At 41.9% G+C, this 15,534-nt stretch overlaps 1 protein-coding gene across 7 annotated transcripts in view; it reads right to left on the bottom strand.

Annotated features, from left to right (window-relative positions):
- Positions 1-15,534, bottom strand: part of Med12l (mediator complex subunit 12L) — a 301,518-nt gene that overhangs the window by 266,065 nt on the left and 19,919 nt on the right. For all 7 annotated transcript variants that reach the window (XM_050120211.1, XM_050120205.1, XM_050120209.1 and 4 more), the window contains 3 exons: positions 8,329-8,433; positions 3,122-3,313; positions 1,576-1,608 (listed from right to left, as the gene is read on the bottom strand). In XM_050120211.1, the coding sequence (XP_049976168.1) occupies positions 1,576-1,608; positions 3,122-3,313; positions 8,329-8,433 (330 nt within the window). The remainder of the gene's footprint in view (positions 1-1,575; positions 1,609-3,121; positions 3,314-8,328; positions 8,434-15,534) is intronic.

The raw sequence follows: 15,534 nt of genomic DNA, 5'->3' as shown, positions 1-15,534 counted from the left end.
AAGCTATTTCAGATAGGCTTTCCAAAGAAACACCAAGCTGATCCAATGCTGGAGGAACACTTGCCTACCTTGGGCAATGGGGTATAGTGTGTCTACACTGCGTTTAAAGAAAACTGAAAACTTTCTGACCAGGTACACTTGCTGCCTTAAGTACTGAATTTAGAACATCGTCACCATGACACAGAAAACCACACTGCACAGACATGACAGGAGGCAAAAGACATACGGGATAAATCTGTAAAACATCTTCTCTACATAACACAGTGGTACATTTTAATAAGAAAACACCCTGCAAGTTTAGAACAAGGTCTCTGTGTTTACTATCATTTAAGACAGAGACAAGCAAAACACAGGGTCAAACATTCAGCTCAAGACCTGACGCTTTTCACTAGAATATAAAATATGGAACCAGTGGCTTAAATTGTGTCAGGCCAGGGCAGGCTGTATCTCATTCACATACACCAAAAAGATGTAAGAGCAAAGCCTAAAACCACAGATAAATGCAAAGTAAAAGTTAGCAACTCCAGAGAGTCTTGATAACTGTATCTTTCATAGATGGCCAAAGGATTTATTTAGACGGCAAATGTTGAGCGGGAAAAAAATGCAAACAATTGAAAATTTGAAGTGTTTAGATAAAATAGCATAGAAAACTGAGCAACAGGACAAAATGGCAAAACCCTGAGCTGAGTCAAGTCAGGTCTTCAAAATCCAAACAGATGTGAAGAAAGTTAGCTGATTAAGTGAAAAGATATGTATGATGGTTTTGTCCAATCTATAGTTCGGGCCTACTTGGGGAAGAAATGATGTTTTCCAGTGATTTTTTTTTTACAGTGATAGATTTTTTTTTTTTTTTAAGAAAAACACCTGACATCAACTTGACGTTGAACCTAGGCAATCACTGGGCAGTATTTTAGTTTCTCAATCAATCTAGAGCTGCAAAAGAAATTGAGATGCTAAGTGTGTGCTTCCTGCATGAGCACAAGGCTATTCATTGCCACCACATCTGCCCTTGGATGCTCGCCACCACCGGCATCTTCCTTTACCTCATCAGGACCAGGTTGAAAAGGAATTCAGACCACAGGAGCCAAGGACACGTTCATAAACAAGTGAGAACTAAACAGCTATTCAAGAGTTAGAAGAGTATCCCTGGTTGTCCGAATTTTCCTCTTCCAAATCAAGTAATGGTGGACTGAACTAAAAGTCCTCACAGGCCCCTCTGGAGTATGGTGTAACTTTATACTAATGAAAAGCCATGCTGGAAACAGGATCCGTTCCATAGAGAAAGGTATTCTCAAAGCTGGGGAAGAACTGGAAGACGACTCCAGACCACAGCACTGTTTCCTGCCTTACCCCTTCTTCCATGTAAACATCAGAAATTAAGTAGTTGAATAAGAAGACCATGTAGAGAATTTGGTCCTTTGCTCAAATCTACAAGAGCCTTTGCCATCTCAAAAGGATGAAGTTCTGAGAAGAGGAGAAGAAGGACTCCTGGAATGCCTAAGACATGAATACATGAGAGTCAATGTTTTATAAAGAACATGTCTATGTTTGCAAAGAATTAATGCCAGGGCTTACCTGAGGGACACCTGACTTGGCCAGAGGCAGCTCCTAATAAAGAAAGAAGAACAATGGCTAATACAGCACACCATGACTTATGTCCGTCCCTCTTAAAAGATAAGAGACCCCTACACCCTTAAAGCACAGAAACCAACTCCTTACCAATATTCACTTTAAGAAAGCATCCAAAAAGTATTCTTAGAGCTTGTAACAAAGGGAAACTTTAAAGAACACCCGGCTGACAGCACAGACAGAGGCTATGAATCGGTGTTCAGAAGCCATCAAACTCTGCAGGATGCTCTCTGGCTTACATGGCCTTCAGAGACAATCAGTCCACGGGCCACAGTGAGACCACAAACAGATGTTAACACTGGGGAAGAAGAGCTCCAGCTCCATAGTTCAGCCAGGTTGAGACAGTGGCACTAACTCTGTAGGAAGAGTTGGTCACACTTAAACAAGTGTTTTTCAAAGACTACAGGTGCCTTTCATTTCTATCATCTATCTATCTATCTATCTATCTATCTATCTATCTATCTATCTATCTCTCTATCTCTCTATCTATCTATCTGAGGCATGTGTAGTGTCAAGATATTATAGCAAAATAAAGCCAATGGAGGATGCAGGTACTATTTTCAAAGAGTCGCTTTCAAAAACAAACATGCAAGTGTACCAAGGCATTCTCTTCTGAGTTGGTCCATACCAGGTGGAAGTGGTAATGGCATACTTAGAACAGAAGATGGCAGCCCCTAAAACTCAGGGACACCAGGGGAGATGAGAAGAGACACCTGGGACTATTTCAAAAGCATACAAGAAGTCAGAGATAAAGACTAAGAGGGAGATTTCTAACTTCTTTACTGTAAACTTTCAAAGGACAGCTTGTATTATTCAGATTATAAGACTATCGAACCTACGTATGGATTATTCACACAGAAGAAAACTGCGAGAGACAAAGATTTTAAAAGAAATTCCTACCACCCCATCCACCCTATACACGTCATTATCAAAAATGCTGAGAGTGATAAATGCATCTGTTTGCTTTGTTTAAAAGATTTTTTCATAATACAAAGCTCACCCAGAGTAAGACTGTATTTAGCCTAAGGATATTATTTACGTGTGTGTGTGTGTGTGTGTGTGTGTGTGTGTGTGTGTGTAACACCCAAGTCCCAAGTACTGGGATTATAGATAGAAGCCTGGGATTACAACTGGGATGGATATTTAATAAGGATCTTTTTTATCGTATCATGGACATCTTGATCAAAGAAAACTAAAAGTGTAATGAGGGAGAAATGAAGCCTCACTGCCTACTTTTCAATTACATCTAAGTCCACCTATACTGCCTCTGTGCAGATCCTTTAGGTTTTCAGATGCCCTGAGCACCTCATGTAATCAAAATACAGAGGGAAGGACATACGAACAGTGACTGGCCATGTGCATCTGCAACTGGGCCTTCAGTCTATAAAAGAGTGAGGGAGAGTGAGGGGAAATGAACGGACATGTGAACACCATGTCAAACAGCTTTGCTTATCACACTGTAATTGTAACAAGGGAAGAAAAGACTTGATACCTTTTTCGCCAAAACAGCAAGTGGTTTATTCCCTGCTAAGTCAGAGAACCAACTATGAATTGCACTCTGAGATCGAGCAGTAACCAGCCAGTAATTATCTTTAGCATTAATTTGGGGTTTCTTCTTTCCGGTGTCCTGGAAAGTATTAAGCTTTAGTTTCTCAGCCAATATGCTGCTGAAGTACGCGCCGATCTACAGGAAGAAACGGAGACAAGACAGTATTTAAAGACAGGGTGCAACTCTCTTAATATCGCACATTTTATCTTCATTGTTTCAACTAGAATCTTTACACAGTCCATCAGAGAACAAAATGGAAACTTAAAATTTTTGAAGGCCAAAACCATGATTTCCATATAGTAAGTCCTGAAGCCCAATGGTGTGATTTCTGTCCGGTAACACAATGCAAAACTTAGGCAGCAGGTGTGTCCCACTGACCCCCAAACAGCTGGGAAACGAGAATCAAGGTGAGCATTCCCTTCCTTGTTTCATCTTAATTAATAGCACGTGCAAATTCTAGAAAGGAGCTCCGATGTTAACGCTGGATGTTGCTTTCTTACAGAACCTAGAGACATTTATTTAAAAGGAAAATTGCAGAAGGTAGAGCTAAATTAGGTGGCTCAGCATTTTGACTGCACTGCCGATTTTATAAACACGAGAAGACAAGGAAGGGGGGGCGGTCACTAACGCGGAATAGGACAGGGCAGAGAAGCCGGCTTCCGCCAGTTATTTTACCATTTCGTGTTACCTGTAGTAGAGGATGGGCAAAGAGCAGTAGGGTGGGGAGAGGAGCAAGGAGCCAAAGGGGAGATGGCCAAGGGCAGGACAGGAGCAAGAGAAGAGATTCGGTAAAACTGCAGGAAACCTGCCGAGAGTTTTCAAGAATCCAGAAAGCAGCACATTTGTTTCCTGAGGATCTTTCAATCATATGATGCAAACAATTTCTAAAAAGAGCCTTAGCCAGCAGTGGCAACCAAAGTGAGGTAAGAGCACTACTCTGGAAAAAAATCCAAAAGTAAGTGTCCCACCGCAGTTAAAAGTTGGAGGCAAGTCCCCTGCATCGTCTGACCCAGTTTGACTGGGGCCATTCATCAGGTTTATCGTCAAGACAAAACATTGGTACAAATTTTTGTTTAATATGAATAGAAATTCCCTGAACCGGAAAGTGCTAATAAAAATTGTGGTGGTTTGAAAAAGAATACCTCCAGAGATTCATATATTTGAATGCTTGGTCATCATGAAGCCGCACTATTTTAAAGGATTGGGATTAGGAGGTGTGGCCTTGCTGGAGGAAGTCTGTCACTGAAGGTGGGCTTTGAATCTCTCTCTCTCTCTCTCTCTCTCTCTCTCTCTCTCTCTCTCTCTCTCTCTCTTTCTCTGGTGATGGAGCTCAGTTACCTCTCAGTGTTTGCCTGCATACCACCATGCTCCCTGCCATGATGAAAAGGGACTTCACCTCTGAACTGTAAGCTGCTCCAATTAAATGCTTTCTTTTGTACTGGCTACCTTACTCCTGGTGTCTCTTCACAGGAATAGCATCGTGACTAGCAAATACTAGAGTAAGCAGATACACAGATACGGGATTTAGGTTTTCAAACCAATTCACTGAAGTTTTTCTGTTTAAAGCAAATGTTTCTAGAACTTTCTGTGGATAAACTAAGAAGAAGCAGGACCAGTTGGCTGTAAAGCAGTCACTAGTGACAAACTGTTAGGATTTTAAATTTCCCAACTGATTTTGATCTTTCTACCAAAACACAACTAAGAGTATATACTACTGCATAGTAAAGAGACCTCTAAGTTCCACTATGTCTAGGTATGTTAATCATAATGAACAAGGGTGTAAAAATGAAAAGACAAAATTACTCTAAGGAGTCAATATACCCTCATAATAATGGGGAAAAAACTGAATATAAGTGTTTTATAATTCTCCTCAGTGAATCTTGTAAACAAATTCATACTGTAAGCAAAGTCAAAATTCCTAAGTAAATAAGACAGGAGAAATGCACATTAGGGCTCCAAAAAAATGTGAAAACAATGTCACGTTAATAAATGTTTCAAGACTGGTCTCGTGCTGGCCTGGAGCACTGCCTCCATGCCCTTCCTGCCACTGGGATTACAGGTTTGCCAGCAACCAGCTCGAGTATTTAGTTTTAAGAACAATATATTTATATTATTCAAAAATCGGAAGATACGTATTTTTAAAGCCCCATCCTCTAAACCTCATTCCTACCTCCAAGTCATCAACTTGATTAGCTGGTTGTGTAGCCCTCTCCTCTGTTACATGAACAGACACAAGCAAACACAGACTTGTGTTTTCCTGTCTGGCATACCGTGCTCACTATGCACAGTCAGAATGAGTCTACCTACATGTGGAATTCATTTACTTGTTTAGCGGACACATTCGCAGTCTGCGTGGGTATGCTGTCCTTTATTTAATCAAGAGCGGGTATTAACGGGCACCTGGAGCAGCGATTACAAACTTCAGTGTTAAGAATCCTGCTAAAGTGAACACCTTTCCCATTTGTTACAGGCAGGTATAGGGCAATTTCGATAATTTGGATGGCATGATTCTACAGTTTTAATTATACTATCATATCACCCTTCAAAAGGTCTAATGCCAATTTATATTCTTTCAAAGAAAGCGTTAAGAAGGTTAACTCAACACTTGTTTTTATCTGCCAAGAAGTATTCAGATAATAGCTCCTTTGATAAGACCACGGGAAAGGTCAAGTGTTAAGCACTAAGATACATGCAGTTCATGCTAATGAAATCAAGTTCACATAAGAAATATTATGTCTTTGGAGAGATCTCACAGAAAAAGAGGCCCAAATTGTGGTAAGTGTTAATTTTGTTAACTTGGTTACTTAAATTAACATAAAAATTGACACTAGAAACCAAGAATTGAGCAGCTCGTTAACACATTAAAAACTCCTACTCTCTGATATGAACTAAACTCTGAAATGCTCAAAATCCACACGCTGAAACCCAAGCCCCTAACGTTACTACGACTGACAACAGCCTTTTATTTTATCGTTTTGATTTTATCCTTATTTGAATGTATAAGAGAAAAAGAGAGGGGGAGGGGCTTCAGGCACATCCATGCCAGAGCACGTGGATGTCAGGGGACAAAGTCCTGGAGACAGATCTCTCCTTTCTGTCTGAGGCAAGGCCTCAGTTTTTATAAAGACGAAGCTTGTAAGGATGTGCGAACAACGTGTGCAGGAAGCAGGCGGTACTTTCCACCTCCCAGATGTTTGTGTGGAGACTGAAACTGTCCGACTAGAGAGAGCTACTGCCCAGACTGGCCAGCCCGTCCCCCTTGTGCTGAATTTCCAGGTTGCCAGAGGAGCCCTCCATCAGAGCCGGCACAGCTCACCTCATCCCGGCTTCTCTGTATGTCATTTCTTCACTGTACGCTGCTGCTTCTTTCCCGAGTTGCCCCATTCAGATGTCCTGCTGGACCAAGCCAGGTGGGACATACATGGCAGCAGATCACTTAAGAAAGATGAAAATGTTCTGGGGACAGGCAGTAGGGTGATGGTTATATAGCAGTGTGAATGTGTGTACTACCCAAGATCTACACGCTAAAACAGGGTGAAGTGGCAAACATTAAGTGTGCTGAGGTGTGTGTGTGTGTGTATTAATCACAACTACAAAATCATAGCTGTAACAAGAAGTGTATAAAGTTCGCAAAAGACAAACTTTAAAATGTCACTGTGTCCGGTCAATGGAACTACACACAAAACTGCCTGTTTTCTTTCACACCTTTGCAATGGCATTTAAACTGATGAGTTAGCAGCCAATTATTTCTGTGGTTTTGTGAGCCAAGAGAAGTATAGCTATTGACTTGTGCTTTTTATTTCTTTCTTGTATATATGATGTTTTTTACTTCATGAGAGTAAAAATATTTTAATATCAAAGAATAATCATGTAAGAAGAATTTAAAAATCAATCACTAAAAGAAAATGAGCAAAAAAATACTCCTATCTAAATATCAGATTGATCCATGGTAAAAGATATTTAATTCAAGAAACTTCTGAACATAATATTCTAACTATAATTTTTTTACATTTTTAATTAAAATTTAACTTACCACTTTCCCCTTTCTTCCCCTCCTCCTAGCCCCTTTCTCTACAACTCTGACTATACATTTTTTTATGAAAGTTGGTCTAAGGACAAAGGTATTGGAGAAAAAGTGTAAATATTTTACAGAACTTAGGCTGTTGTGATGACACCAAGCAAGTCTACTCAGAATCATTGTGCGTGCTGTGACGCAGAGCAGACTCTGCTGGCACCAAGAGGAACAAGGCTCACTTCAGGAAAAGGAAGACACAAAGACCAAACAGGAAGAGGAAAGGAAATACCCTGTGAAGTTCAGTTGGAAACGGGTAGTTCTCCAACCGGTAGGTGGAGAGAACAGGCGAGTTAGACAGAAGAGTGTTCGTCCTCTCTGTCCACTGAAAGGGCCTGGAACTAGCAACGCTCTAGAATGGCTGAGCATGCCAAGCAAGCAAACACAGACAGAACAAGACGAACCTGGGAGATGTTGCAGAACAGTAAGAATGGTGGGGATGCTTATCCAGGGTTTAAAGGGCCCCTACTTAACAAAAATGGAAAATGTGGGCATCTGAAAAAAAAAATGAATGTAATAAAGCATAACCCTTTGTGTGAAATTTATAGAAGTCTAGGCATTTATATGATTTCAAAACAGCATTACAAGGGGATTCTGGTACAGCTCAATGGTAGGACATATATATGCACAGGATCTACACGTCCTGAGTCCAGTAAAACAAAATAATAATAACTAGAGACCATCAAGAAACAGAAATAGTAGGAAGGCACTGGGAATCTCAGTGACTGAACAATTGAACTTAGTATAATTAACAACTGGGCGATGGCACTGTGCTCTTCCTGACTGCAGCAGCCCTGAATATAGTCTTAGCAGAAGCAGATCTAGACACCAGCAGCTGTGTAAAACTGGCCCAGGCTCTGCTAGAGGGACAGCCAAGAAAGTCATAAAACTAAGTAGAAGGTGGAAAAGGACACGGTGGTCTCGGAATGAAATGCCTGACAACCAACACTACGTGTGCTTCCTGGTTTTCAAACAGGAGGAATCCTGGAACGCGGAATGGGGCGTACGTAGCACATAGATACCTCAAGGGTAGAACAAACACCCCTTTCCAGGAGTTACGGGAAACAATCAGCATTACCTTTGAGGGGTTGATTACAATGTTTCTCGCAGAGCCATGTTCATCTCCAGTGAAGGCTGGCTGATTGTTGAAACCCTGTTTTACGTTCACAGCCGTAAGTTCATCCTGTCCAAGAGAACACACTGATTAAGGAGAGAACAGAAACGCTTCGAATCAATCCAGACGCTGCAGCCTGAGCAACAGCTAACCAAGTTCACTGCTGTCTTGAAGAGAAAGACGTTGAGAGGACAATAACCAAGAGAGCAGACACCAAAACCAAAGCACACTTGAGTAGGGAAGGACCGAGGGCAGGCTGTAAATGCTAACACTCATTCCAGGTGGAGGGGGCATAGAGGTCCTCTGGACTGCTTACTTAGCGTACGGGAGCACGTAGTCAATCTTGACTGCCAGCGTGGCAGGATTAAAGTCAAGGTGAAAACACATCTCTGGGTATGCATAGGAAAGAGTCCTTAGGAAAGTTAAACTGAGCAGGAGGACTCAACCTGACTATGGTGACACCATCCCGGGAGCTGGGGTCCTGGACTCAAGAGAAAGGAAAGATCAGGATGAGAGCGGCTCTCATTTCTGCTTCCTGACAGGGGGTCCTGTATACATAACCACCTTAAGCTCCTGCAGCAGTGAGTTCCCTGTCGTGACGGACAGTAATTGCCTCAACCTTAAGCCAAATCCTCCCTGCCCCTACATTACCTATTGTAGGGTATTTGCTCATAGCAGGAGAAAAGTAACTATTACAAATTTTACATCCTACTATTTTACATGTTCCGTGAGTGCCATTAACTCTGAACTTATAAACTGGAAAAAGAAAAAAGCGAATATCTCCTTCCCATACGCATGGAAACAAGAGACTGTAGAACTTTTTAAGTTTCTGTGGGAATTGTTTTGTTCTTCTAGATATGAGTCCTGGAGATTGAGCTGCCTACTCGGAAGGCTTGACATTGAGACTTTTTTCCAGGTGGGCCATCTCACAACCCAAGACCAGAAAATGTTTTCACTGGAATTGTTCTGAGAAGCTCACAGTTTGACTCTCTTTCCTTGGTGCCCTGTCTTTCCTAATACTGCATTTAATATCGTCTTTTTAACTTGCATGTGCATGGGTGTTTTGTCTGCATGAGTGTATGCACCACATGCATACAGTGTCTGTGGAGGCCAGAAGGCATCAAAACTGGAGTTACAGATGGTTGTGAGTTAACCTGGGTCCTCCGGGAGAACAGCCAATGCTCTTACCTGCTAAGCAATCTCCCTAGCTCCCAGCCCTATTTTAGATTCAACAAAGCTCTCCCATCCAACTTATGAAAGACCCCAGCATAGTGAGTGAAAGACAGAAATGAAATATTTATAGTAATAAGTTTGTGGTAGCAAGTATGGCCCCCTACAACCTATAACTGCGGGCGGAGGGGATCACTGGTTTTACACATCCTAGTTCACTTAATCCTTACCAACATAGGTGTATATGGTCAAATGCGTTTCACAGGTAAGAAAAGTGACATACATTATACTAGTGCACCATCTGGGCAAGCCAGCGATGAAATATTATCCTTGATCCTAGACTACAAAGAGATATTTCCATGACACAAAGAACAAATGCCACATGAAAATGAGATCTAAAAATACAAAGGCTACTCCTACGACCCTTAAAATGACCTCCTGAAAAGATGTGGGAAAATGTTCCCAAGGTTAAACACATCATAAAAATAGCCTGGAATGATAATAACCTTGATAATTATTATATTAAATAATTATTGTGTATAATATGTAGTAAAGATAATAATTTTACATGTGACATAATAAATATTATTAATTATTACTGTTTCGTTTTTGTTTTTCAAGACAGGGTTTCTCTGTGTAACACTGGCTCTCCTGAAACTCACTTTGTAGACAAGGATGGACTTGAACTCAGAGATCTGCCTGCCTCTGCCACCGAGTGCTAGATTAAAGGTGTGCGCTACCAAGCCTAACAGCCTGGAATTTTAGAAATTTAAACAACAACAAAGAAGCAGAACCTCCTTGCCCTGCCCAAATTATCAATGAGTTCTAGAATAATCAGAGCTTGAGAATACATGCTGGCAAAAGATGCTATAGGAAATGAAGCAAGCGACAGCCTCAGTGAACTGAGCTGATGGTCACCACAGCACAGAAGGCAGAATGACAGGCACCAGTTGCAACTGTGAGTCAGAAAAACAGTCCAGGGCACTGTGATTAGTCAAAAATGGCTGTTTTGGCTGAGACCCCCAGTCTGCTGGAACATGCCATGCAAACTGCACCGTCTCTGCATGCATGTATGAGCATCTTGGCAGGCCGCCGCTTTGGTCGGTTTCAAAGGGCCCCAGTACAGGGAGAAAAGCCCTATGGGAATCAAGTCTCCTCCCAGCTGAGGCAGCCACTCAAATGATGATCCACACAGAAGACAGATTCCATAACCATATCCAAAGACACCTCAAACCGGTCACCCATTTTTAGAGTATGCAAAATCTTAAGACAAAACTATATAATTTACATTTTAAGTCAGGAAGCTTTTGATCAAACTTAAGAAATAGCTAATAAAAAAAAAATGCCTCTAGTCTTAGCATCTAAAACAGCAGGGATACAAATGAGGTCATGAGAGAGTATCCTAAGAAGACTGGGTATATGTAGATTTGGCTGTGGTTGCCACTAGAGCATTAGGGGACACCGGGTGTCAACCACATTCTTTACTCACAAGGGCTGTGATTTACTCACGGAGAAATGCTAGGCTTTTGAGACCGGCTAGTTCTGCAGTCAGCTCTACTTTCTACTCTCAGCTAACACCACTCACTCAGCCCCTGCTCCCTTTCGGTCTTAACCACCTCAAATGGGGTTCTACAAAAACAAGTAAAAACCAAGTGCATGGCAAGCCAAATTTGCATGGGTGACCTATTTTCTGAAGTACCTGAAATGAACAAACACTAATAGCAAATATCCAAATGAGTTAAGAATAAGACACACTCTAGTGTTTGCTATCATTGACAACACTTCTCAAACTCCAATGCTGCACCAATTGCCTCCTCTTGAAGACAAATCATGGTATCTGCAGGCTATGATGGTGGCAGCATCAGACAGTTCTAAGTGATTTGGACAAAAGGTGATGTGTGTTACATGCATTCACGCAAGAAGCTTCTGTGATGCTCTGCTAGCTTTGCCAAGATCCATTAGGTGTAATTAGAAAAGAAAGAGTCCAAAGCTTAAAACAGAACGCTTCTAAACTGCCAAGCCAAAGCTATCTGTAAGGGACACAAATAGCTACTACCTCCCTATGAGCTTTGAATCTCTTTTAAGACTTTCCTAAACAGGAGAGTAACAACCATCAACCGTTAACGATGACGGTACTTGCAAAGACAGGGACAGAGCACAGCCATTGCCTTGTAGTCCAAGACAGCATCACACCACACCACGCTGCTCAAATGGAATTTCTAGTGGTAGGTGACAAAGGTAACGAAGTTGTTCTAAAAGTAGTTAAACCACAGCTAAAGGAGGAATTCTATACTCCCTCCAACTGACTCCAACTAAAACACAGCACAGTGACACTTGTTGCTATCCCAGCTCTTCAGAGGCAATGGCAAGAACACATATGTCCCAGCCAGAGCTACATGGCGATAACCTTGTGTCAAAAAAGAAAATGCAGAGGCAGGAGGATCTTTGTGAGTTCGAGGCAAGCCTGGTCTAGTTCCAGGACAGGAACCAAAAACAGCTATGGAGAAACCCTGTCTCGAAAATAAAAAAATAAAATAAAAAAGAAAAAAAGAAAAGAAAAGAAAATACACTCCTTAAGGTAAATTTAGGAAGAGAAAAAAAAAGCCAGTATTTACATTTTTCTCTTCATTTTCAGATCCTAAACAGAAAAATCAGACATTTGGGACTACAGGCAAATTCCTAATGTGACCACTAGTCTCACATGCAAACGATGAGGTTGCTATTTCTCTGGATCACTTTCAAAGCAATCTTTTAATTCCAAAAAAATACTTCAAGGCTAAAGAGATGGTTTAAGTCAGCAGAGGCACTTAGGTGCAGACCTAACTGCCTGAGTCTGATCCCCAGGACCCACATGGCAGCAGAACCCACAGAACCAACTCCCAAGAGCCATCCTTCTGATTCCACATGTGTGGCACAGGGCAAGGATCATACACACATACACACACACACACACACACACACACACACACACATCTTTTTTTTTAAGTAAAAAGATCTCTTTAAAGAAGTGAACACGTGTTTATGCCAGTCTAGAAACCACTTAAGCTCCTTCTCACTCAAGAAATGAAACCAAAAAGGCCAGCGTAGCACAAATTCCACAAGCCATGTAAAAGGCAGATTAATAAATGGCACACAAACACATGTGCACATACACATATGCACTTGCGCCATTTTCCACCCTCACCATCCAACACAGGGTCATGCAGACACTCCCAACCGTCTTGGTCACCTCTAACAAACGCAGGACCACTCAAGGAACCAGACCGAAATCTCCACCAGAGATGAAGACAACGAAGCAGAAAACCAGCCCCTCAGCTGCTACCCAGGAAGACTGGTTAGCCCATCTCACACGGACACATGCTCTAGAAACAGCTTTATAATTACTTTTTGTGACCTGTACCTCTCTCCCTCAAAAGAGCATCTTCTCAGACTCCTAAGGGTATATCTCCTGAGCCCTGGTGGAAAACTGCTAACATCCATGATTTGCATGATATAACGTTCATGATAATCCCCGTCACAGACAGTAAAGCCATTGGGCAATGCACAAGGCTAAGAGGAAGAATCTTCCACTCCCATATGTCATCACTAACCGTAACACTTCTCACCATACAAACCTTACACTCCTTCCTTTGAAGTTTTCTAAGTGCCCCTCTCATCGAATGCCTGTCCTCACCTTTCTTCTCCTAGCTCCACTGTGTCTTCCTGAAATAGCGTCCTGACCCGCATGGCCTGATCCAAAAACTGTCGAGGGCCTTCCCTGTCTCTGCCCTCTGAAGAAGCTAAAGAAAGATCTAGCATAACTCTCCACGGGTCAGCGCTAACGTGGGAGGCCTTTTCCCCTACCAGACTCTGGCCACAAATCAAAGCATTTCCCTATGACTGAAGATGCAGAGTCTCGATGAAGATCAGTGGTCTGGTCTGGCTAATATCCTGTATGCTGGAATCTCACAGATCTGTCTTAGAAGGCAGAGTTCATACCTAGCACGGAGACCAACTTACAGACCCCTCTATATCTCTTCTCTGTGTTTAAAAAGAAACAAGAATAACTCACAGAACTAAAGTCACATAAGATAAAATGTTGCAGAGTTTAGCACTGTGTCTGATCCATGACTAAGTGCCCTGGTTTTTAATATTTTAACTTGTATTTAATTTACTTGGCAATTTTATGAATTTCAACGTCTATGCCTACATCATATGATTTCCACACCTTCACCCTTACAGAATCAAGAAGTCTTCTGAATTTCTCAAGCCATAATCCAGGCTCCCCCTCCATCCAATCACCAAGTAATTATAAATCACAGCACTGCAGTAAATCTAGACAATCAACCGTCGGCAAATGGCAAGTCTGGAATATACCCCAGAGAGAAATGCTGTCTGCTCAAGAGAACAAAGAAGGATTTATCTCAGTCTGAGAAAACAGACAGGTGAGAAGGTTGCCTTTAAGATGAGCTCTGACTTTGAAGGACCTTTCTCTAAGAGGATCCTTACAATACCAAAGTTCTGAGCTCTTTCATGAGGAGACACCACATTACCAAAACAGAGAGGATGAAGAATCAGGAGTGTACTATGCAATTCCTAAAGCAACCACACATACATATGATGTGGGATTGTCCTCTGTATGCTGTGAATACCACTGGTTAATAAAGAACTGTCTTAGGCCTATAGCAAGGGAGAACTTACTAGGTAGGGAAAACTAAACTGAATGCTGGGAGAAAGGGGGCAGAGTCAGAGAGAAGCGATATAGCCCCACCAGAGACAAGTGCCAGACAGAACCTTGCCAGTAGGCCACAAGTCTCGTGGTAAAATATAAAATAATGGAAATAGGTTAATTCTAATGTAAAAGCTAGCTAGCAACATGCTTAAGCTATTGGCCAAAGAGTATTACAAATAATAAGGTTTCTGTGTAGTTATTACGGGGCTGAACAGCCAGAAATGAACAAGCAGCCCCATACTACACACATACAAATGTATAACCAACATCTCAATAAGTAAATTTATAAGTTTCTAATAATCTAAAGAGAACAGGAAAGGGACAACAGACTCGAGTCCAGCTGAAGCAATAATTACAGTAAATGTTATCTAAACAGTTGTGGAGTGCTTACGCTGAAGTATTATCAACTGGATCCAAAAGGGAAAAAAAGAAAAGCCAAACTCCATACTATACTTTAAAATTAAGTGCGACTTTCAAGACAGATAGATTGGTAGGAAATGGACAGAAGCAGATGCAGAGGATCTAAACGTTAGAAGATGCAAGTTAACATCAGATAAAATAAGCTTCGTGACAAGCAGAATCATGAGCAATAAAAAGAGGCAGGTTGTGACAAAAGGGTAGGTTCACAGGAAAGGTAACAATCACTGGTGTATGTGCCACGAAGGAAGACAGAGAACCATGCTTGATGTGGTGGGGAAGATGAAGGATACCGACACCTGGAGAACAGCAGCAAAGACACAGCTGCAAGCAGATCCTGAAGCACGGAAGTGGAAGGAACACACGGGGTGTGGTGGGTCACAGAGGGAAATCTGTCCTTATCATGAACACACTAAAGGCTCTAGGGCAAGGGGATAGCAGCCAATTATATCAGTCTGCGTTGAAGACAACTGATCAGAATGGGGTCAAAATAACAAAGGCATGTGGGAATAACACTCTGGAGGCCAGAGGGCCCTGAGTTAGTGTTGACTTTCAGGTAGCAAACCTAGAGGATGAGATGCACAGGAAGAGAGGTAACCGGGAAGCCGCAAGGGTCCAGGACAGACCCCAGGCAAACTCAACAGTGATCTAAGGGTCAGGTAGTGAAGGACACACCACAGCATGGTTGTTCCAGGAAAAGGAGACTTTTTTTTACCTGTGTTTTACCTGGAAAACCAAGGGAAGAAAGTGTCTTATAGCAAGAAAAGAAAACAGTGTCAAGCACTTCTGGGATGTGGTCATCCCTGGAGACCTCAAAACCACACTGGAGGGATCAGAAGAACAAATGGGAAGGGAAGAGGGAGTAAGTTCAC

Source organism: Alexandromys fortis, unplaced genomic scaffold, assembly GCF_014885135.2.
Source record: "Alexandromys fortis isolate MF-2015 unplaced genomic scaffold, M_Fortis_MF-2015_v1.1 scaffold_172, whole genome shotgun sequence".
NCBI lineage: Eukaryota > Metazoa > Chordata > Mammalia > Rodentia > Cricetidae > Alexandromys > Alexandromys fortis.
This window is presented reverse-complemented; position numbering and strand designations above follow the sequence as displayed.